Source organism: Pseudorasbora parva, chromosome 7 (genome assembly GCF_024679245.1).
Source record: "Pseudorasbora parva isolate DD20220531a chromosome 7, ASM2467924v1, whole genome shotgun sequence".
In the NCBI taxonomy this organism is placed as follows: domain Eukaryota; kingdom Metazoa; phylum Chordata; class Actinopteri; order Cypriniformes; family Gobionidae; genus Pseudorasbora; species Pseudorasbora parva.
In genome coordinates this window covers 42,713,113-42,736,522 of record NC_090178.1, presented here as the reverse complement: position 1 = coordinate 42,736,522, position 23,410 = coordinate 42,713,113, and the positions used below count along the sequence as shown (strand labels likewise).

General features: G+C 41.7%; 1 protein-coding gene across 1 annotated transcript in view; it reads right to left on the bottom strand.

Annotated features, from left to right (window-relative positions):
* LOC137083371 (A disintegrin and metalloproteinase with thrombospondin motifs 16) overlaps positions 1-23,410 on the bottom strand; it is a 121,656-nt gene that overhangs the window by 75,211 nt on the left and 23,035 nt on the right. The window contains exons 4-9 of the mRNA XM_067449264.1: positions 20,449-20,797; positions 19,749-19,951; positions 18,566-18,649; positions 14,402-14,561; positions 3,491-3,596; positions 3,265-3,402 (exon numbers count right to left, since the gene is read on the bottom strand). Coding sequence (XP_067305365.1) covers positions 3,265-3,402; positions 3,491-3,596; positions 14,402-14,561; positions 18,566-18,649; positions 19,749-19,951; positions 20,449-20,797 — 1,040 coding nt within the window. The remainder of the gene's footprint in view (positions 1-3,264; positions 3,403-3,490; positions 3,597-14,401; positions 14,562-18,565; positions 18,650-19,748; positions 19,952-20,448; positions 20,798-23,410) is intronic.

Genomic DNA, 23,410 nt, shown 5'->3' with positions numbered 1-23,410 from the left:
ATCGTAGAATCGAATTGAATCGAATCGTTACCTGGTGAATCGTAATCGAATCGAATTGTGAAGGCAGTGCCAATGCACACCCCTACGTGTCCCATGGACTCAGATTTGCTCTTTGACTACATGCGTTGTAAATGTGTTATTTCTCTTGAATATTATTGATTTTATGCATTGATTTCACTGAAATATAAACATTCTCTCTTTTTATTTTTAGCGGCAAGAAAACTGATTCAGTGTCAACAACAAAGAAAGACAGCCATGAATGTCTTTCATAATTGTTACTAAGCATCCAATAGTTAGAAACCCACTAGCAACTAAAGGCCAGGACACACCAAGATGGCCGTCGGCCAATGACAGGCTGTTTTTGAGTGTCGGCCGTCTTAGTTCCGCAACAGTGGATCTAGTCGGGCGTCGTCTGGGCCACTTCACATTTTGAATCAGCATCAGGCGAAAGAGAGAACTCTGAAGGTGGTACAGACTGAAAGCTGTTATAATTTTATGACATCTTACCTGAGCATTCAATGCATGAATATTTTTAGCCGACTAGAATGAAGAAAGTGATCAGCTTAGTGTATATATTGGTATGCAAGTGCTGCTTTGTTTACGGTTTGTATATTTGCAGTCCTAAGCACATTGGCCTATTCGGACTGTAATTTTTTCTCATGTGGACGTCCGTAAAAATAAATTTGCATGCCACCTCAGTGATAAAACTCGTGCGTTCGGATGGTGATTTATTCACGGTAGAGGAGCGAGTTTTGTGATCACGCGCACCTGGGAACGCTGCTCACGTGGTGAATCAAATGATTGTTTGTCTGCTGTAAAAATGTCATATGCTTGGAATAAAATATTATTTAATTTAATAATCAGTTTGCAGCCGAGTGTGAAACGACTGGGATGAGAATCAGCACCTCCAAGTCCGAGGCCATGGTTCTCAGTCGGAAAAGGGTAGCTTGCTCACTTCAGGTTGGTGGAGAGTTCTTGCCTCAAGTTGAGGAGTTTACGTATCTTGGGGTCTTGTTCACGAGTGAGGGAAGGATGGAACGGGAGATTGACAGATGGATCGGTGCAGCATCTGCAGTAATGCGGGTGATGTACCGATCTGTTGTGGTGAAGAAGGAGCTGAGCCGTAAGGCGAAACTTTTGATTTTACCGGTCAATCTACGTTCCTACTCTCACCTATGGTCATGAGCTGTGGGTCATAACCGAAAGGACAAGATCCCGGATACAGGCGGCTGAAATGAGCTTTCTCCGCAGAGTGGCCAGGCGCTCCCTTAGAGATAGGGTGAGAAGCTTGGTCATTCGGAAGGAGCTCAGAGTAGAGCCGTTGCTCCTTCACATCGAGAGGAGCCAACAGAGGTGGCTCGGCATCTATTTCGGATGCCTCCTGGACGCCTTCCCAGGGAGGTGTTTTCCGGGCATGTCCCACCGGGAGGAGGCCCCGGGGAAGACCCAGGACACGCTGGAGGGATTATGTCTCCCGGCTGGCCTGGGAACGCCTCGGGGTACCCCCGGAGGAGCTGGAGGAAGTGGCCAGAGAGAAGGAAGTCTGGGCGTCTCTGCTTAGACTGTTGCCCCCGTAACCCGGCCCTGGATAATCGGAAAATGGATGGATGGATGGATGGATGGATGGATGGATGGATGGATGGATAATAGGAAATTCATTTAATCTTTAAAAATTTTGGAAATGAGCGGAATACTACAAATTGAACCTTTATAACATTAATTACTGCCGTAATTACGGCTCATTTCAAATGTTCACATTTTTCTTTCTTTCTATTTTGAGCGGTGATGAAAGCTTATTTGTGTAAATACTTTCCAGCATTTCAGTAATAAAAGTGTAGGCTAGATCTTTAAAATGCATCCAAATTACAGGGAGATGCAACGATACGGTGCTCCGCTGTGGTCAAAAATGATATAAACAGTTCATTTTGAAAGAATCTTTTCTTGAAAACTCGGACGGCAATTAAATCCCCACACGACCTTGGTGTCTGTCAAAAAACGGTAGGTAATTTGGCCAGGGATTTTATGCAGGTGGTGGGAGAAAAACAGTGACATTCTGGATTCGGACGGCAATAAAATCACAGACTAGCCCCTGTAAATGATGAAGATACCTTACGACCCCTTGAGAAACAATTACCATGTGAATATGGCTCTAGTTTCGGTTTTCCTTTTTAAATGACGGAAATAGACTATTGATACCTGCAGATATAGACAGATATTTACTTTCATGCAGGCACAGAATGCATGTGCTAGTTGACAGGTGCCTTTAGTCCTTGTGGCCAGCAGGATTAGACTGAGAGCCACTGGAATGAGCTTGCCACAGTCCTTTTGGTGTGTTCAAGTGCAGCTTTTTGGCTGAGACGCAGTAGAAGCGAAGTGACAACACATTCAGCTTTCGTCACCTAGTTCTCAGACATCTTAAACTGCCTGCCACTGGCAACATGCAGTGTGAATGGGGCTCTACTGAACTGAAGCATTTTAGATTAACATTTATGCATATGTCAGATGCTTTTATCCAAAGCAACTTTCAAGGTATGCATTGCATTCACAGTATATATTTTATCAGTACATGCATTCTCTAGGAATGCACACTCATGACCTTGGCATTGCTTACACATGACCAGTTCAGAAATCCGGCAGATTTGTTACCCCATTTCCCTTCTTCTGTCTTTCCAAGAAGCATTGCTGCAGGATGAGCTGTAGGAAACAGGTAAAGCAACTCTGAGCATCTAACAAACGGCTGGCAGGGAATCCCATATCCCGCTGAGGCCAGCTCGCTGCCAAAAGAGCTTCACCCAGATGAGCTCATCATGATAAAGGAGCATGAGGCCGGTTAATTTGACACGTTTGTTAATTTAAGGGCAACAGGTCAAGCTGATCCACTTTCACAAGCACAGACGTGGTGCTCAGACAGAAAGTGACATTTAAAACCTGCTGGAGCTGCTCGCTTTTACATGTCACAACCAAAACAGCACTACAAATACTACTTTTAAAAGATGAGGTTGGTGTCTAGACTCTCAGTGGGCTCACGCTGGGTGATTCTGCATGGATGACTAATGGACAAGAGATGCTCAGTTGTTAAAATCTGTTTTTCTAATGCCACTTTAGGCTGCCAATGTGCAAAGCATGTGATTCTGGCATAGTCTTTCATGTGACTGAAAGTTTAGTTTCCACCACACTGTAATTGTATTGATGCATTGCTCATGGCTGTTCCAAAACTGATATTTGGGAAACAGATCCTAGATGCCAAAACGAATCTTTACTCACCTTAGAAATCTGTTTAGATATTGTCGACTACAGGATGACCAGGAGAATAAGCCATTATGTCCAGCCAAGGTGGGAGACATAATGTTTCCAACCGACTTCTTACACACATTGCCTTCGCCATCATGGACCATTCCAAAGCTGTGGAAAACAAGGCTTTCATTGATCCAATACAGGCAACTGGATATGAGGGAATCTTACAGAGCTTAATTATAAATTTCACTCTTACTTGTGGCCAGATTCATGGGCGATGGTGAAGGCCAGACCAAGACCCGTGTCTTCATTGATCGTGCAGCTGCGGTACTTACTGCACATTCCACTGATTGGAGCAAAACCTAGTATTGAAACAATGAATGGATGGGTGAATGCATGAATGAATGATGGTGGCTGAAGCTGAAGTATTATGAAGCACAACTTATATGAAGAGCTAAAGCGCCAGCAAAAATAAATCTATACCAGATCATCTCATATTATCTAACTGCACCGTTCAAAAGTTTGGGGTTGGTAGGATTGTGTAATGCTTTTAATAGAAGTCTTGTCTGCATACCAAGGCTGCATTTATTTGACAAAAATACAGTAAAAACAGTAATATTCTAAAATAGTATTACATTTTAATATAACTGTTTTCTAGTTGAATATACACTGTATTGCCAAAAGTTTTGGGATGCCTGCCTTTACATTAACATGAACTTTAATGACATCCCATTCTTAATAAGTAGGGTTTAATATGGAGCATGCCCATCATTTGCAGCTGTGACAGTTATAACTCTTTTGGGAAGGCTTTCCACAAGGTTTAGGAGTGTGTTTATGGAAATACTTGACCATTTTTCTAGAAGCGCATTTGTGAGGTCAGGCACTGATGTCGGGCTCGCAGTCTCAGCTCTAATTCAATCCCAAAGCTGTTCTGTCTGGTTGAGATCAGGCCAATCAAGTTCCTCCACACAAAACTTGCTCATGTCTTTATGGAGCTCTCTTTGTGCACTGTGTGCAGTCATGTTGGAACAGGAAGGGGCAAATCCACAAACTGTTTCCATAAAGGTGGGAGCACAAAATTGTCCAACATATCTTGGTGTGCTGAAGCATTAAGAGTTCCTTTCACTGGAACTAAGGGGCAAAGCCCAACCCCTGAAAAACAACCCCACCCCATAATCCTCCCTCCACCAAACTTTACACTTTACACAATGCAGTCAGGCAAGTACCATTATCCTGGTAACTGCCAAACACAGTCCATCGGATTGCCAGACAAAGAACCGCGATTTGTCACTCCAGAGAACATGTCTCCACTGCTCTATAGTCCAGTGGTGGTGGCTTTACTCCACTGCATCCGACACTTTGCATTGCCCTTGGTGATGTTAGGCTTGGATGAGCTGCTCGGCCATGGAAACCCATTCCATGAAGCTCTCTACACACTGTTCTTGAGCTAATCTGAAGACCACACACAGTTTGGAGGTCTGTTGCTATTGACTCTGCAAAAAGTTGGCGACTTCTGCTCAATGTGCACCTCAGCATGAACTGACCCCACTTTGTGTTTTCTACAACTTTGTGGCTGATTTGACGTTGTTCCAGTTGTTTTCACTTTGTAACAATACCACTAACAGGTGACCATAGGATATTTAGCAGTGAGGAAATTTCATCAATGGACTTATTGCACAGGTGGGAAGACAGGAGCTCCTGAGAGCGACCCATTCTTTCACAAATGTTTAAGCAGTCTGCATGCCTAGCGGCTTGATTTTATACACCTGTGGCCAAGAAAGTTATTAAATGATTTGGAGGGGTGTCCCAATAATTTTGTCAATATAGTGCATTGTAAGATGTAATTTATTCCTGTGATGCACAGCTGAATTTTTAGCACCATTACTCCAGTCTTTAGTGTCACATGATCCTGAAATCATTCTAATATGATGATTTGCTGCTCAATAAACATTATTATATTTGTGCTAATATAATGTGTAATTTTTTTATTTCCTCATGATTATTTGGTGAATAGAAATGTTAAAAGAACAGCATTTATCTGAAATATAAATATTTTGTAACTTTATAAATGTCTCTACTGTGACTTTCCTAAGCCTACTAACCCCAAACTTTTGAATAATAGTGTACATAATCGATATTGCTCAGATGAAAGAGGACAATAAACAGAAAAAGAGTGTGAGATGGCAAGTGATGGACTAATGTAATCAGATCAAGATTTAAAGAATATTTGTTTCATAACCGCTAGTTCAAAATAAGGATTAAATCCATTTGTTTCGAGTCAGTTGCAGGAAATCTGAACAGATATATGAGTTACTTCAACCAGTATGAATCTGAAACACATTATATGCTAGGCCTTCTACAACCAGGAGTAGTATATTTACTGTAGAAGGCATAAAAAATAGAAAGACATCCTCACAAAATGTGTCGCAATACGGGTCTGAGATCTAAGAGAACTGTATTTTATGACAAATTATGACTTTCTAACTCTTTAATACAAAACCTGTGGAGATGAAGTCCAGTTTATGTTGGACCAAAGTCAAACCCCAGAAGGACCAAAGGAGTGTGATTTATTTTCCATTGATTTAATCATTTGAAATATGTGCTGCTTTTTGACACATACGTACCAAGTGATAAAATTCATGTATTGCACAAATGTGTTATAGCAGAAAATGTTTGTGATTTATTTGTGTTTTCCAGTCATATTGAAAATCTTAGTAGGGGAAAAAAGGATCATATGCTTGACTAAAAATGTCTTTCAGGAACCATTTAAACTGATTTATTTATTTTTGTACTGTAAAAAGTCAAAATAAAATAAACAACATTTTCATCGTATGTACTCTTATATCTTTCAATATTTCTCGCTCTCATGTGCAGAAATGATGCATGAGGGTAAATCATGTTGCATACGGTGGTTTTCTCAGTACGGTAGTAACAAAGGTTCCGCATTGCTCTTTAATCTTCCAGTCCGTGACCTCTGAGGGACGTGAAATCTCCCATGACCCCCTGACCCCTTCACCTCCATGCGTGAGCTGTGCGAGCGGCAGTCTGCGCTCAAGTGTTAATCATTGACACTCCACAAATGTTCTTCTCAGCACTCTTTGAACTGTGGCCTTGCATTTGAGGGGCATGGCTTGCTTTGCTAATGGGGTTAGGGGTTAGTGGGGAGAGATTCTTTTATGTGGCACAGGGTGGAGAACACAGCTTGAACTCTCATAGGAAACAGGTTATTAGAGAAAAAGGTTGTTACTATACCTCTAATAATTTGGCAATTTAGCAGTAGTTTAAGTGATGACTAAGCGCAGTCATCACCAAACAAACAGTATTAGGGCATTAATCTTAAAATGTCACACCACACCTATGATTTTTTACTATTTTGTGCAGTATTACAATAAAACATTGCATCAACTTTAAAGTGCACAAAAGTGCACTCTAGAATACGCGTGCACTAACATGCATTAATAATCCGTAACTAATGCACACATAATTACAAGTTAATGTGTGGCTCATGAAGAACTAAACCATTTATTAATAAATACTTCATCAGCAACTAATGAACATTCTAATTGATTAATAGATTAAGTAATATATGAATTGCTATTAATTAAATGCGTCATGTATTAATTCCCTAAAAATGTATTATATTAACTAATAATTCATATGTTAATTACCACAATGGTCAAAGCTATGCACTTCAACTTCCAGTTGTTTGCTTTAATTAATCTCTAGCAGATGATTTGCAAAGGTATCATTTAGGTTATGACTTTACTTTTTGAGGCACATGACTATTAACTAATGAAGTAATATGCCATTGTAGGTATGGGTTTTGAATGAATTTTGAATTAGTTAGTTAACGGTCATGTGCCTCAACAAATACAATCATAACATTATCCTTTACAAATCATTAACTAAGCAGACAACTGGAAGTCGAAATGTATGACTTTGACCCATTGTGGTAATTAACATATGACTTGACATTATTAGTTAATATAAAAAGTTATTAGAGAATTAATACATAACATATGAATTAATAGCAATTTATATATTACTTAAAGGGGGGGTGAAACACTCAGTTTCAGTCAATCTCATGTCAATCTTGAGTACCTATAGAGTAGTCTTGCATCCTTCATATCTCCGAAAAGTCTTTAGTTTTATTATATTTGTAAAAGAAATATGGGCTGTACCGAGTCTTTCCGGAAAAAAACGAGCGCCTGGAGGCGTATCGAGTGGGCGGAGCTAAAGAATGACGAATGCGCAAAGCGGTGACGTCCTCAAGCGTGGAGAAACCCTTGCTATCGATCTCAGCTAATAGATATGATCCAGAATCTAATTCGGAGGCTGAAATACAAACAGCAACAGCAGGACGTCCGTCTCTGTGGTATGTACTGTATTTAGTGGCCTGTCAACATTTGTCTTTACTCTCAATTTATGAGGACATGATTCGGTTTATGGACTATTGTATTCGACCAAACCTTAGTAGCAAACAAAACGGTTTTGCACGTCAGACTAGTGTAACGTTATATAGAACAGCAATGAAGTCCGTTAGCGCATTTGAATGACGAAGCACGCGATCGTGTCATTTACTGATGTTTACATACGCGACGATAAGCACAGCAGAGACATTTGAAGGAGTTTTACTCACCGGCTGCTTCCAAAGCAGGACCGAACCTTTATCGCTGGGACGGCTCCGTCAAAAACACACTTCTTGGAGTGTGGAGATCCACTTTGCGATGCGACTGAAGCATTTCTGCGTTCAAATTGGTTCAAATGTAGCGCTGCCTTCCCGGAATGCTGTGCTGAAGTGTTGAAGTCACTTAATGTCAAAGTGGAGGAATGAAGTGGAGCGCGGCGCGGACTATAACCGACGTTAGTGTTCACGGACGACTGGATCTGCAGCTGAGAGAGTGTATGGCCATGCATTTCCTCTCTCTCCCTCTAGTCACGCGCGCGCATGCTACCGGGAGAAGAGCCCGTACGGCCCATACAAGGACCTTCCGGTCTATTAACGTCAAGTCGACCCATACTCGAAAAAACCTCTCCGAAACTTGTGAGAAACCGGAAGGAGTATTTTTAACACAGAAATACTCCATCAAACGTCCAACATTAGTTTTTGAAACTTTGTCTTTGTTTAGGATGGGAATTCAAGTCTTTAACAGCTCAAAATGCATGAAACAGCATTTCACCCCCCCTTTAATCTATGAATCATATATACAGTGGGGGAAAAAAGTATTTAGTCAGCAACCAATTGTGCAAGTTCTCCCACTTAAAAAGATGAGAAATGGCTGTAATTTTCATCATAGGTACACTTCAACAGTAGCTGCGTTTCCATTACAGATTTGTGAAAAACTTTTGCTTAAATGTCAATAAAAAACTATTGCGAAATGACAGCGTTTCCATAGCTGCAGTTATGCGACTAAAACATTTTCCTCTCGCGATATGTATAATATATATCTTAATAGTAGGCCTATATTATTTGTGGTTGCACCGGGATCCGTCATTAATAGGTTAAAGTTACGCCACTGTTCTAATTAAGAGAAAATATATGTCCTTTTAACTACATTATATCTTGTTAAGTTGTTATTATGACACAATTGAGTGAAAAATATAATAGGCTATAGGCCCTGTGTTGCAGCAATGCGTCACCGCACCTGTAAATGCGGAAAAAAAACATTTTCATTGCAGTTTTGCGAAAATGTCCTTTTTCGAATTGCCTGAAAAACCACCTCATGAGAGCGTAAAAAACTTTTTTGCGATGTATGGGAGTTTTTGCGAAATTGCCACGTTTCCATTGGGCGCATTTTCAATTCGCAATTTCAATTTGCACATTTTCAAGGGTAATGGAAACGCGGCTTATGAGAGAGATGAGAAGAAAAAAAAATCCAGAAATTCACATTATGATTACAGCTAATTATGATTGAAAATAAGTATTTGGTCAATAACAAAAGTTCATCTCAATACTTTGTTATATACCCTTTGTTGGCAATGACAGAGGTCAAACATTTTCTGTCAGTCGCCACTAAGTTTTTACACACTGTTGCATGTAGTTTGTCCAATTCCTCCATGCAGATCTCCTCTAGAGCAGTGATGTTTTGGGGCTTTAGCTGGGCAACACAGAACTCCCTCCAAAGATTTTCTATTGGGTTGATATCTGGAGACTGGCTAGACCATTCCAGGACCAAATGCTGCTGATGAAGCCACTTCTTCGTTGCTCGGGCGGTGTGTTTGGAATTATTGTCATGCTGAAAGACCCAGCCACATTAATCTTCAAAGCCTTTGCTGGTGGAAGGAGGTTTTTACTCAAAATCTCATGATACATGGCCCCATTCATTCTTTCCTGTACACGGATCAGTCGTCCAGGTCCCTTTGCAGAAAAACCCATGCCCATTTCCACCCCATGCTTCACAGTAGGTATGGTGCAACTCAGCATTCTTTCTCCTCCAAACACGACAAGTTGAGTTTTTACCAAAAGGCTATATTTTGGTTTCATCTGACCATATGACATTCTCCCAATCCTCTTCTGGATCATCCAAATGCTCTCTAGCAAACTTCGGATGGGCCCGGTCATGTAATGGCTTAAGCAGGGGGGCACATCTGGCACTGCAGGATATTAGTCCCTGGTGGCGTAATGTGTTACTGATGGCAGCCTTTGTTACTTTGGTCCCAGATCTCTGCAGGTCATTCACTAGGTCCCCATGTGTGGTTTTGGAGTTTGTGCTCACCGTTCTTGTGATCATTTTGACCCCACAGGAGGAGATCTTGCATGGAGCATAGAGTATGTCTTCCATTTTATAATAATTGCCCCCACAGTTGATTTCTTCAGACCAAGCTGCTTACCTACTGCAGATTTAGTCTTCCCAGCCTGGTGCAGGTCTACAATTTTGTTTCTGGTGTCCTTTGACAGCTCTTTGGTCTTGGCCATAGTGGAGTTTGAATGTTTGAGGTTGTGGACGGGTGTCTTTTATACAGATAACAAGTTCATACAGGTGCCATTAATACAGGTAATGAGACGAGGACAGAGGAGCATCTTAAATAAGTTACAGGTCTGTGAGAGCCAGAAATCTTGCTTTTTGTAGGGGACAAAATACTTTTTTCCCACCATAATTTGCAAATAATTATTTTAAAAATCAGACAATGTGATTTTCTCGATTTTTTTTTCTCATTCTGTCTCATAGTTGAAGTTTACCTATGATGAAAATTACAGGCCTCTCTCATCTTTTTAAGTGGGAGAACTTGCACAATTGGTGGCTGACTAAATACTTTTTTGCCCCACTGTAAATGTGTATTAGTTGCTGATGCAGTGATCACTAATAAATGGCTTAGTTCTTTATGAGTCACACATTAACTCATGATTATCTGTGCATGAATTAATGCATATTAGTGCACCTGTATTGTAAAGTGTCACCTTTTTGTCTTCTACTGTCACAGCGGTGCAAATAAAGCATAAGTAAAGGTTTTCATTTCCTGATGACTAGATATAAATGCGATATTTAATATCAGCCATAATTAAATTTAAACATTGAGCAAAAGTGTCCAATAATAGGCTGATTACCTACATATGACTAATTTTGGTTAGGTAGAAGAGTTACCATTGATCTCCCAGTTCAATATTAAAAAATATATATTTAGCTGCCGATTCAATAGTGGTGAATCTTCATCTTCATCTCTGGCGCCCTCTGCTGTCAGTTCAAGCTCAAGACGACTCACACCCCATCCATCTATCAGATCGAATCCATAAAGGGAAAACCCCTGAGTCGGAGGCAGGTTCACTCCATTGCCGGTCCTGTGCAACTCTAAGTAGGAATTCTGCACATCGAACATCTACCTTTACTGGTTCTGGAGAAGTCCACCGCTGACGTGATCCTAGGGCGTCCGTGGCTCGAACAGCATAACCCCGTCATCTCTTGGAAGTCCGGTAAGATCCTAAAGTAGGGCGAGTGCTGTTTCTCCCATTGTATCTCTGCTCTTCCAGTTCTGTCCAAGCCTTGTCCTAACAAGATTCCAGTGTATGCCACTTCCATCGAGAGTCCCATTGAACAACGGTCTGTGGAGATCCCCTCCTGTTACGCCAAGGATATATCCGACCATCCATGTCCCCTGCTGCATCAAGCTTTTTCTTCGTGGCCAAGAAGGACGGAGGCTTACGCAAGCTTTCTGCAAGCCTCCGTATTCCGAAGGATTTCATATTATATTATACAAAGGCTCCGTATTCCAGGATTTCATACATGAGGTGCTCCGGGAGTTCCTCCACAAGTCCATCCTAGTGTATATTGATAACATCTTAATCTACTCTTGGAGCCTGGCCGACCATCGCCACCACGTTGCGGAGTCCTGCAACGCCTGAGGGAATTCCAGCTTTACCTCAAAGCAGAGAAGTGTTCCTTCCACCAGCTCTCAGTGCAGTTCATTGGCAATCACATCGACTGCAGTGGCATCCGGATGGACGAGAGAAAGGTGGGAGCCATCAAGTCCTGGCCCACTCCATCATCCATCATCCATCAAAGAGTTACAAAGATTTCTTGGGTTTGCGAACTTCTACAGAAGGTTTATCAAGAATTACAATATCATCTCCGGTCCACTCACTCATCTCCTCCGCAGCAAGCCCAAGTCTCTGTCCTGGAACCCCGCGGCCACGAAGGCATTCGAGGACCTCAAGGACGCCTTCACCACCGCTCCCCTCCTGGTCCATCCTGATCCAACCAAGCCCTTCGTCATTGAGGTAGATTCCTCCCCCAAAGGAGCGGGAGCGGTGTTGTCCGAACAGCAGGGGACGCTGAGTCGGCTCCACCCATGTGCCTTCTTCTCCCAGTAGTTCAACTCGGCGGAGGTGAACCACGACATCGGGAATAGAGAGCTACTGGCCATCAATCTTACCCTGGAAGAGGCATTGGCTGGAGGGGTCCCAACACCCATTCATAGTCTTGATCGATCATAAAAACCTTGAATACCTGAGAGATGCCAAGCGATTAAACCCTCGTCAAGCTCGGTGGGCGCTCTTCTTCACAAGGTTCAACTTCTCGATCTCCTATCGTCCAGGTTCCAGGAATGTCAAGGCAGATGCCCTGTCTCGTCTCCATGCTCCAGAGGAAGCGCCAAAGAGGTCTGAACCTATCCTACCAGAAAAGCTCTTCGTCAATCCCATCACCCGGTCAGAAGGGACCCTGCCCTCCTCCAATGACTCCACCAGTACTCCGCCGAGTTGTCCCCCAGGGTCCCTGTACATTTCAAGGGTATGGAAAGCCTTTCTCTCACTCCTAGGTGTGACCGTGAGCCTCTCCTCTGGATACCACCCACAGACCAATGGGCAGACGGAGGTGAAGATCCAGAAGATCGGCAGGTTCCTCCGTACCTTCTGCCATGGTCACCAAAACTCCTGGAGCCAGTTCCTAGGATGGGCCGAGTACACACAGAACTGTCTCCGTCAAACCACCACTGGACTTACACCCTTCCAGTGCGTACTCGGCTACCAACCCCCATTATTCCCTTGATCGGGGGAACCATCGGATGTGCCAGCAGTTGACTACTGGCTCTGGGAGAGCGAGAGGGTCTGGGACGAGGATCATCACCAACTCCAGCAAGCCCTGCGCAGAAGCAAGCTGAAAGCCGACCTTCGCCGTTCAGCCACGCCCTCCTTCCAGCCCGGGCAGAAGGTCTGGCTGTCCACCAGGGACATCAGGCTGCGTCAGCAATGCAGGAAGCTCAGTCCCAGGTTCATTGGCCCCTACACTGTCATGAAGCAGATCAACCCAGTCACCTACCAGCTTCACCTCCCACCTGAGTTCAAAATACACCCCACATTTCATGTCTCTTTGTTAAAGCCTCACTACCCTTCTGTTTCTCCCCCCACAGAGCTTGGCGTAGAAGAGGAGACCCCCCCTCCCACTCATCGTAGAAGAAGGACACCGCGTACGAGGTGTAGGAGATCTTGGACTCCCGACGTCGTGGTGGTCTATTGGAGTACTTAGTGGACTGGGAGGGCTACGGTCCAGAGGAACGCTCATGGGTACCTAGAAATGACATCCTTGATCCTAACCTTCTTGAAACATTCCATGCCTCTCATCCCAACAGACCTGCTCCTGGCAAGCCGTGGGGGGGGGGGGGGGGGGCAATGTCACAGACACACCCGGCTCTAACATCACGGTATCACAGCGTACACCCTCACCTGAGTTTTTATCACTCCCATCTGCAACCCATCAGCACAGTCATCATCACAAGCACAAAAGCCACACACACACAGTCACTCATGGTCCGGTCTCAATTCCCTGATGCTTACCAAAGGACTCCTTCAATGCAAGTTACCCATCTCCAGTGTCTTCCTCAAATCTCCTTCGTTCTCCAGCATCAAGTGTGTGTGCGTTCCGTGTTCTCCAGCGTCTATCTCCACGAAGTCTCCTATGTCTCTCTGCATCTCCATCCTGTTGACATCCCACCCAAGACCTCACATCTGCACTCCAGCACTTCTGCGTCTGCTCACTTTACTGGTTTTGCTCAGTTAACATTATACTTACCATTTTTGTCTCCGTAGCTCTGTACCGTAACATCAGGTTGATTGAGACACTTTTTTCACTTCACTAGCAAAAAAGTTTTTGAATCAACCTTAATTCACCCGTATTGATTTTTTAAGTTAATAAGTACGTTTTTTTAAGTAAGTAGTATTTTTTATAAGTAGTATAAAATTATTGCATTTAGCAAATTACATATTTTGGTTCTAAATGTCAAACACATCACAAGCAAATTTTTAGTTTTGTCAAGTGAGCAGTGATTCTCTTTTCTCAACAGCAATGCTGTTTGATTATTAGTAAAGGCATCATAAATGGTGCAGGTCTCTTTGGACTGCATTTATGCTGACTTTCAGTGCATTCAATGTATTATCATCCTGCGTTTCCTGAGAATCAAACCCATGATCCTGGCGTTGCTAATACCATGCACTACCATCTGAAGTATAGGAATTTTGTGTTTTAACATATGCTTTGTCCTATCTGTTTACAATCCCTTCAGAAAAAAATATTAAAAATTGCAATAGAGCGTGCATTTCAAGAAACGATGTTTAAAGTTTGAACTTTTTTTAACATGGAATCTTAAAAACATGCAATACACGTGAGATGCTGCAAAAGACGTGGCGATCAAAGACATCCTTCTAGCACATGTTAGATCATTAGATGTCAATCCTTACCCAGAGTGTCACATGGTTCATTCTTCCAGGAGCAGATATCCAGACCGGTTAGCAGGATGGCATGATCATGACGGCGACCTTCTCGCCCGGCCAACCCTGACTGCCACTGGCAGAAACTGTTCAGAGTGTGGTCAGCATGATGGTTAATAACTAGTCCATCCTGAGGAAGTAAAGAGTTAACTAGTGTCAACAAAGTATGGTAGAGTGAATTACAGTAAAGTAGATGATAAGACAATCATATGCAGCAAGCAGTGTTGGGTGTAATGCATTACTAAGTAATGAGTTACTATAATTTAAATAATTTTCCCTTGAAAAAAAGCAAAGTAAGCGATTACTCTTAATTTTTCTGTTATTTAATTACAGTTACTTCTGATGTATTTGCATTAAATACTTTATAGACCAGGGGTGTCCAAAATCGGTGCTGGAGGGCTGCTGTCCTGCAGAGTTTAGCTCCAACTTGCCTCAACACACCTGCTGGAAGTTTCTAGTATGTCTAGAAAGACCTTGATTAGCTGGTTCAGGTGTGTTTCACTGGGGTTGGAGTTAAACTCTGCAGGACAGTGGCCCTCCAGGAGCAGGATTATATACCCCTGGTATAGACTATAGAACAATTCTGTATAAAACAGTATAGTGGATTTAAAATAAAAATGTAACATGTAATGATAAAATATATGTTTATAATGTTTAAATATGGAGAAGAGTTTTTGCAATTTTAAATTATTTATTTGAAACAATTAAAGGATTTGTTCACTTCAGAATTAAAATTTCCCGATAATCCACGCACTCCTATGGCATCCAAGATGTGTATGTCTTTCTTTCTTCAGTTGAAAAGAAATTAAGGTTTTTGAGGAAAACATTCCAGGTTTTGTTTTTCATATATACCCCTTTTCCAACAAGGTAGTGGTTCTGGTTTCAGAACCAGAGCGTAGTTTCAAATTGATTCTTTGTCCTTCCACACCCTAAGCACCAGCTCCGGACCAGGAAAAGTGGTTCTTAAGGGTGCTTTCACACTTGGTTTGATTGCCTGGACCGAACCCGAGTTCGATTGCTCCCCCCTCCCCCTGCCCCCGCTGGACTGTGTTCAAATTATATTATTATGTTCGTTTGCGTCATCAAAGCAGCAGCTGTTTACCCGGTTGCTTAGTAACGACTGCCAGCGTGAAGGCGGTGAAATACATATTGCTGCTCCCGTCACTTTTATATTTTTGTTTTTGAACCATTGGTTTTGTTACCAAAGCTTTAGTACGTAATGGCACTTGTGTCTTTCTGCCGCGAATGCACCGCAAAGCTCTAAAGAACGCTAAAGACGAGCAGAGATGAGATCTATAGCTCTCTGCTAGCAGTATGTCAGTGATGCTCGTCAGGTAAATGAGTGAAACACACTCACACACATTTTTATCAACTCATATGTTATTAATAGCGGTTCACTTCCACGATTTAGTATGATTGTGTTCACATCAGCAGCAAACCGTACCGAACATGAACCGAACCCCAGACCACCTCTTTAAGCAGACTCGGGTACGGTTCCTGAGTTCCCGAGTTCGGAAGTCCGCTTTCACATCATCCAAACAAACTGAACGCTGACGTCAATCGAACCCGGGTACGCACCAAAAGTGCTAGTGTGTGTCTAGAAGTAAGAACCGCTTGCGTCAGGGGTTGGGGGCAGGGTTACCATGACCAACAAGACGAAAGCATAATAATCAAGCTAATAGCTGCTCGATTGTTATCTCCGGCTATACAAATCATAGTGAGCTACACTAATGCTTTGGATTCGCTGAGTTTTGATGCCGATGTAGAATCGTAAAGCTTTGTTGATCAATAGTAACCTGACGTTCATCATTGTTGATGGAAGGCATCATACGCGGATCGGTGTGCGCAGCGCCGATGCATCTCGAACAAGCCTGGTGTGTTTGTGTTTCTCGCTGCCACGCTACCGTTTCTGAGAAAGAGGAGATGTATGCAGATACGTAAGACCTGGCTCTGTAGTGGCTCTCTAGACAGGTGGAAAGGCAAAAAGGTTCTTATAAGGCTTGTCAGTCGAACCAACTCCTAACTGGCACTCGCACTGGCTCTGAACTAGCACCCTAATTACAGTGTAGCTTCAAAGGGCTCTACACAATCCCAGCAGAGTAATAAGGGTCTTATCTAGCTCAATGAATAGAAATGTATATATTTTTTAACCACAAATGCTCATCTTCCACTAGATCTGTGATGCACCACAAATTACATAATCACGTTGGGAAGGTCACTCTAGACGTAGGTAGAAGTACTGACTTAGTATTTACAAAGTAAACATCCAAAGACTAAGTCAAACTCAAAGGTAAAATAACAATGTCAGACGATTTTGAAGTTGCAGGAGAAAATGAGATGTAGTTTTTCACCCTACCCACCTATTTTACGTGTGACCAATGTGATTACGTAATTTTTGGCACATCACAGATCTAGTGCAAGGTGAGCATTTGTGTTTAAAAAGTATAAACATTTAGATTTATTTTTAGAAAATGACGAATCATTTCGCTAAAAAAGACCTTTATTCCTTAGCTGGGATCGTGTAGAGCCCTTTGAAGTTGCACTGAAACTACAATTTGGACCTTCAACCCATTGGTTAGTGTTGAAGTCCACTATATGGAGACAAATCTTGAAATGTTTTCTTTTTGACTAAAGAAAGAAAGACATAAACATCTTGTATGACATGGGGGTGATTAAATCATCAGGACATTTTAATTACGAAGTGAACTAATCCTTTAAAAAGCAGTTTCATGCCTATCCTTGTATTGTTCTGTTCAGATGATATGGAATTTAGAAATTAGTTACAAGTAATGCAATACTTTTTAGAGAGAGTAATTAATATAGTTATCTAATTTCACTGTTGGATATGTAATTAGTAATTTACCCAACTCTAGTCACATGTGAGTAGTGTTAAGAGACTAATCTATATTAATTCAGATGCATTTGAAATTGGCATTTTCATTTCAAAACATTCTCCATCCACACTAGCGTTTTCAAGCATTTTCCCCCAAAAATCTTGTCCACTGAAACACTGAAAAATGCTAAACTCATCTTTCTGCGCATGCATAACACATAATAAAAACTCACGAGATGATACAGATAGACTATACATAATACATAATAAAGTTTTTTAAGCTGTTCTTCTGACACGATCATCTTATTAGCAAAATAACTCACAACTTACAGGTTGCACTCAATCATTCTATGTATGGTCAAAAATCCAATTGCCTTCATATTTTGTTGCAGGGCAGCCATTGCGAGTAAATTTTCATCTTTGCAACACTTCAGCAACACTGTGAAGGCGAATAGTACATAGCAGGTACATACCTTAGATATCAATAGGTACAATATGCGTTACATGACTAAACATGGGTCATCCTTTTCAAATACCTCAATTCTTATTGTCTACAATGTCAAAATTGAGGAAATTTCTTCAAAAATGTCGGTTTTCAAAGAACAAAAAAAATGTCTAAATGTGGACAGAAGGCCAGAATATGGAAAGAAAAATATGCACTTTTAAATGTACCCAGATTATTGTAGATGTAGCCTAACTCAAACTGCTTATCAAGCTCTGTGCAGAACAATTACCGGCTGCCTCTGCTGACCCCACCTCAATGAAATAGTCATTAGGTAATTAGCCCCTCATCACTTATCCTGAGTGACTGTTGCTAATTACTCCAATCAAAATGGGGACGAGGGTAATTTTCTGCATTCCTCGACTGGTGGCTAACGTGAACTTCATTAACATTAGCACAGGTGTATCAGTAACAGAGCCCTTCGGCCGTTTGCTGGCCCGCTTTCCCACAGACATGTCCCTCGTCTGGCTGGAATCCAACGGAATGCTGTGTATCCAATTAAACTGTCATCATAAAAATGAGACCAGTTCAGATGGAGCGTCTCAAAGAGAGTGAAGGAGACAAGCCTCTCAAGGACAATAAAATCCACCTTCTGAAGCAATGTTTCATTCGGCTTCAAAGCGCTGTGTTATCTAAACCTCTCGTGGTCCATGACGTCAGTCACCTCCAGGGGGCTTTAACTCTCTCATTCATTTCACAAATATGCACTTGGTGTTATTGTTATATACTTATTTGAACACACATTATAGAGATCTTTTTTCTGTCCACTGCAATAAAATTCATAGCACCTTAAACTCACCTGGTCTTCATCCAGCAGTATAAGTCCAACAATTACAACATTGATGTCACCTCCAATCGTGCCATCTTTGAAAAGTGTTGAGACCTTTTTGGAGATAAGCAACAATGCAGAAACATCAGCATTAGGCTACAAGGTGGTGCATCAATATGGAGGCATCTAAACAGAGTTTGACTTTCTTGAATAAAGCAATAAGAAGCTTCTCTTTGGAAAAATGAGAAGCGTGTGGCTGGGATGTTTCTCCAAAGTTCTTCAAAGCATCACCTCTCTGGAGGCATACCACATGTACTTAAGGGAATCCCTAATCCCACATTTCACTGGCCTTTGAAGCAGAGCTGAAGACAAAGTCCCTGAGATGGTTTAAAGTGCTCAGGTATCTTAAAAACAAACACTTAGTTCCCAATATAAGGCCTTTCCTTTCTGCTATTTGGTCTTTCTTTTCATTGACACCAACATGAGAGGCGTATTTTGAAACCAGTTTGGTTTCAAGTATCAGTATTTCACTGATCCTTGGTAAACCACTTTTAAAACACCTTCACAAAGTCTGAGTTTGATGGATATGTTCATAGCATGTAACATGATCCTATTTTGATTACGCTACAAGAGTGTTTTCATGTGTGCTTACATTTTTCAGCGCACTCACCCAAAAGAGTCTCCCTTTGACTTTCAGCAATCATTACCTAGACCATTTGGTCAACCAGATATGCCACAATGAAGTGAAAACACATGCTTTTTCCCTCAACTTGACATACTCTTTTTATGGAATCAAATTATCAAATGATCAAAATTATTCTTGAACACAGAAAACTGGGAACTGGATGAATGGATGAGAGCATAGACGGGGGTGGGGGGGTTGGATTTGTGGATGGATGCATAGATGATACATGGATGATGAATTGATAGATAGGTGGGTGCATGGAGGGATGGATGCATGGACACATGATGGATGGATGGATGCATGGATGGATGCATGGGTTGTTTATGTAATGAATGGATGGACGCATGGATGGGCAGGTAAATGGATGGATGCATGCATAGATGGATGCATAGATTGATACATGGATGATAAATGGATAGATAGGTGGGTGCAAGGAGGGATGGATGCGTTGGTTGATTTATGTAATGAATGGATGGATGAATGGGCAGGCAAATGGATGGATGCATGGATCAATTACATGCATCTTACCATGTTAAGGACGGTAAGCACATATGTGGTTATGTTCTCATGGCCATGGTTGTCCATCATGTTGCGGTCAACCACCACCAGCGTCTCCACATTCAGCCTCTGGTGTGGATGAGGTTTAAACGTAATGGCTCGCTTCCCTCTGGGCATTAACTTATATTCATCCGGAAAAATATAGATATCTTCCTCAGGAGGTTTCGGCATATCTGAAACACATGACCAAGACAATATCAACACTAGGTCACACAGTCAATGCTGGTTCCCCAAAGAAAATGCATTACTAGCTCAGCAAATACCTGAATCCGTGTCTGGAAAACTCAGGCCCATACTACGAGACTTTAATGCACGCCATATGTGTCAAAATGTATTAGCTGTTACCTCACATCCCACATAAGATTTGGTTACTCGGTTTATAAAATATTACTCAGGGTTCAAATGCAGTGTGAGGATGTGGTGTTTGTTTAGAGTAGGTGAAGATAATTCATCCCTGAACAAACACAATACAGGTGTGATGAAGTCACGAAAACATGTTCAAGCTGACCCTTGAACAGCTGTGACCTTTTTACATATACAACTGTTGTCTAAAATATACCCCCTCCCTTCCTAGTGAACCTCTTTGACAGTCAAGCACCCAGACTTGAACCATGTAATGGAAAGCAACTCTGTGTTTGAAGGTGCATTTGGAGAGAATGTCCTTACATACATTTCTTCCGTCGTCCACAAAAGTGCTGTCTCTGCTGCGTGCCGTAGTTGAAGTTGTCATGACTGTGTGGGGAATGTTGGTTCTCCTCTTGATCTGTGTGTTTATGTGTGGTTCTCTCATCTTGTCTGCTGGTTCTCCACAGATATGGGATTGCTGAATGGCTTCTGCTGACCGTCTTTAGCTCAGAAGACCTCCTGGTTCTGCCTTTGTTTGTCTGTGGTGGAATGGATCTCTTGTAGAGGATGTGGGGATGGTGGTCAGGTGGTGCTGAGAAGTTCTCCAGAAGTGCCTGATGTGGATGCAGTGGCTTCAGGAAGTAATCCACATCCTGAGTTCTAATCAAACCTGACTAGAGAGTAAACACACAGGTCAATTCCTCGCAGTCTTCATATCCATAACATTAAAGATGTTCTATTCCTGTATGCTTATTTACAATTTTGTTTATGTCTCTCGTTTTAGATTCTTTAAATCACGGCTTCCAAAAAGGGCAGTTTGCTCTGATTGATCAGCTGATTAGTCTACTACTTAGAGCAACACTCCTGACCATAACCGACTAGCATCAGTTCCAAGTTCTTCAGTCATGAAGAACAAGATGATCCACCCAAACCATGTTTGCAAGCACTACTTATGCATATAAGTGGAAATAACATTATCTCTTAAACATCACAATTTTATTTATTTATATATATATATATATTTTTTTGCATATGCCTTTGGTTGGAATTATTTAAATAGGGACTATTGTGACGTGTTCATTCCTGGCAGAAGACTACAGCTGAGGCATTTCAGGGAGTTCAGAAATAGTCACACTAATATAGAGAATAAATCTCTTTGGAGTGACTTTGTGATTTAGCCTGACAAGCCAGACCCACATCAAGATGTTTGGTCTGGAAACTCACCATAGACAGCTCAATCCGAGGGGCGGGATAAACGGTTGTCTTCCAAACTTCCTCTGCACACGATAGGATAGCGCTACACCAACCAGAGCAACGAAGGTGAAGCAGCTTGTTGACAGATTAAACTTTTGCTGTATCCGGTCGGCAAAACTCTGAAGACATCTTCCCTTCTTAAGAATGACTTCAGTGTCGTTCTTTGTTTTTTCTCAGAGAAAAGCTTAACTCCAAGTCTTCCAGAGTCATTGTCAGAGCTGATTCGAAAGACCGCCGCCGTTCGCCAGCTTCTGTGTTTACTAGAAGCACGCAAACGCAACTCGGCCGTCGTCATTATGGATTATATATTTATAGAGTTGCTAGACGACACTCGCGGGCAGATTAGATTTGCTGCCGCTAGGGTGCGTCTAGATTTCTAGGCTATCTGTAATTAGTAATTTTGCAGAGACTTTCATGCTCAGACAGCAACATTACACATTAAAGAAAGTTGAAAATGTAAAAAAGCATAATTGGACCGCTTTAACACTAGGGACCAGATTTACTAAACAGGAAAATTATTATGAGAGCGTAATTCCAAAAAAATTGGAGTGGATAGTAAAAGAACATAGACGCAGCCCGGTCATTTCCATAATGACCAGCACAATCTACCCAGACCAGCACAAATTAGTGTCTGATTGAAGACATGCTTTTTTTTGTGGTGGCAAATAATGAAGCAAATACCAATAAATTGACTTGCACAAACCTTAGTAAATCACCTCGCAAGATTAATTTAAATACTATCCTTCCAAAATGTTTGCGTCTGAAATGAAAACTCAAAAAAAAAAAAAATTTTTTTTTTTGTGTTTTCAGTCAATCCTGACCAGAGGTGTCAAGTAACAAAGTACAAATACTAAATAAATAGTAACTGGAGTTTACTGGAGTTATTATTTTCCAGCTGACTTTTTACTTCTACTCCTTACATTTCATGTAAGTGTAAGTACCATCTGTACTTTGTACTCCTTACATTTCAAAAATAGCCTTGTTACTCCTATTTTATTTCAGGTTGTTTTCATTTCGGCTTTTCATCATTCAAAAAAAAAAAAAATACTATCCAGATAAATCACATCTGGATAGAGTGATTTTGATGGTGGTGGGATGAGAAATATAAATATATGATCACACATGTACATTTAAATTCCAATAAAGGTTATTGATAACATGCCTCTGAAGTTTGAGTTTTTGCACCATTACAATACTTCACTAGCCTAGAAATCTAGACGCACCCTAGCGGCAGCAAATCTTATCTGCCCGCGAGTGTCGTCTAGCAACTCTAAATACCCTTCTGAGCTGTAAACAGCAAATTCTTGTCGGGCCAATCACATCGTGTATAGAGTCGGTGGGCGGGGCCATAATGACGACAGCCAAGTTGCATTCGCGTGCTTCTAGTAAACACAGAAGCTGGCGAACGGCGGTCTTTCGAATCAGCTTTGACCGCGACTCTGGAAGACTTGGAGTTAAGCTTTTCTCTGAGAAAAGAACAAAGAACGGCACTGAAGTCATTCTTAAAAAGGGAAGATGAGTTCAGAGTTTAGCCGACCGGATACGGCGAATGTTTAATCTTTCAACTCGCTCTTCTTCACCTTCGTTGCTCTGGTTGGTGGTAGCGCTATCCTATCGCGTGCAGAGGGAGTTTGAAAGACAACCGTTTATCCCGCCCCTCAGATTGAGCTGTCTATGGTGAGTTTCCAGACCAAACATCTTGATGTGGGTCTGGCTTGTCAGGCTAATACTTCACGAGTTCACACTTACATATAATTTATGGAGAGTAAATTTAAATGCGTATTTGGCGTGCTGTCCGGGAGGAGGGCTGCGAGTTCGGATTTTTGGCTCGAACCCAGAGTACCTGAACCTTGTTTAATTAAACAGCATTTATAGGCAGTAGTCATCATATCCTCCTCTCCATGAAACATCTTAATGCTCAGTAGTACACATATATGGGTCTTTAATGTATGTGTATTGTACTAAAATACCTAAGCTTTTGTCCTTAAAGGGTTAGTTTACCCAAAAATGAAATTGATGTCATTAATGACTCA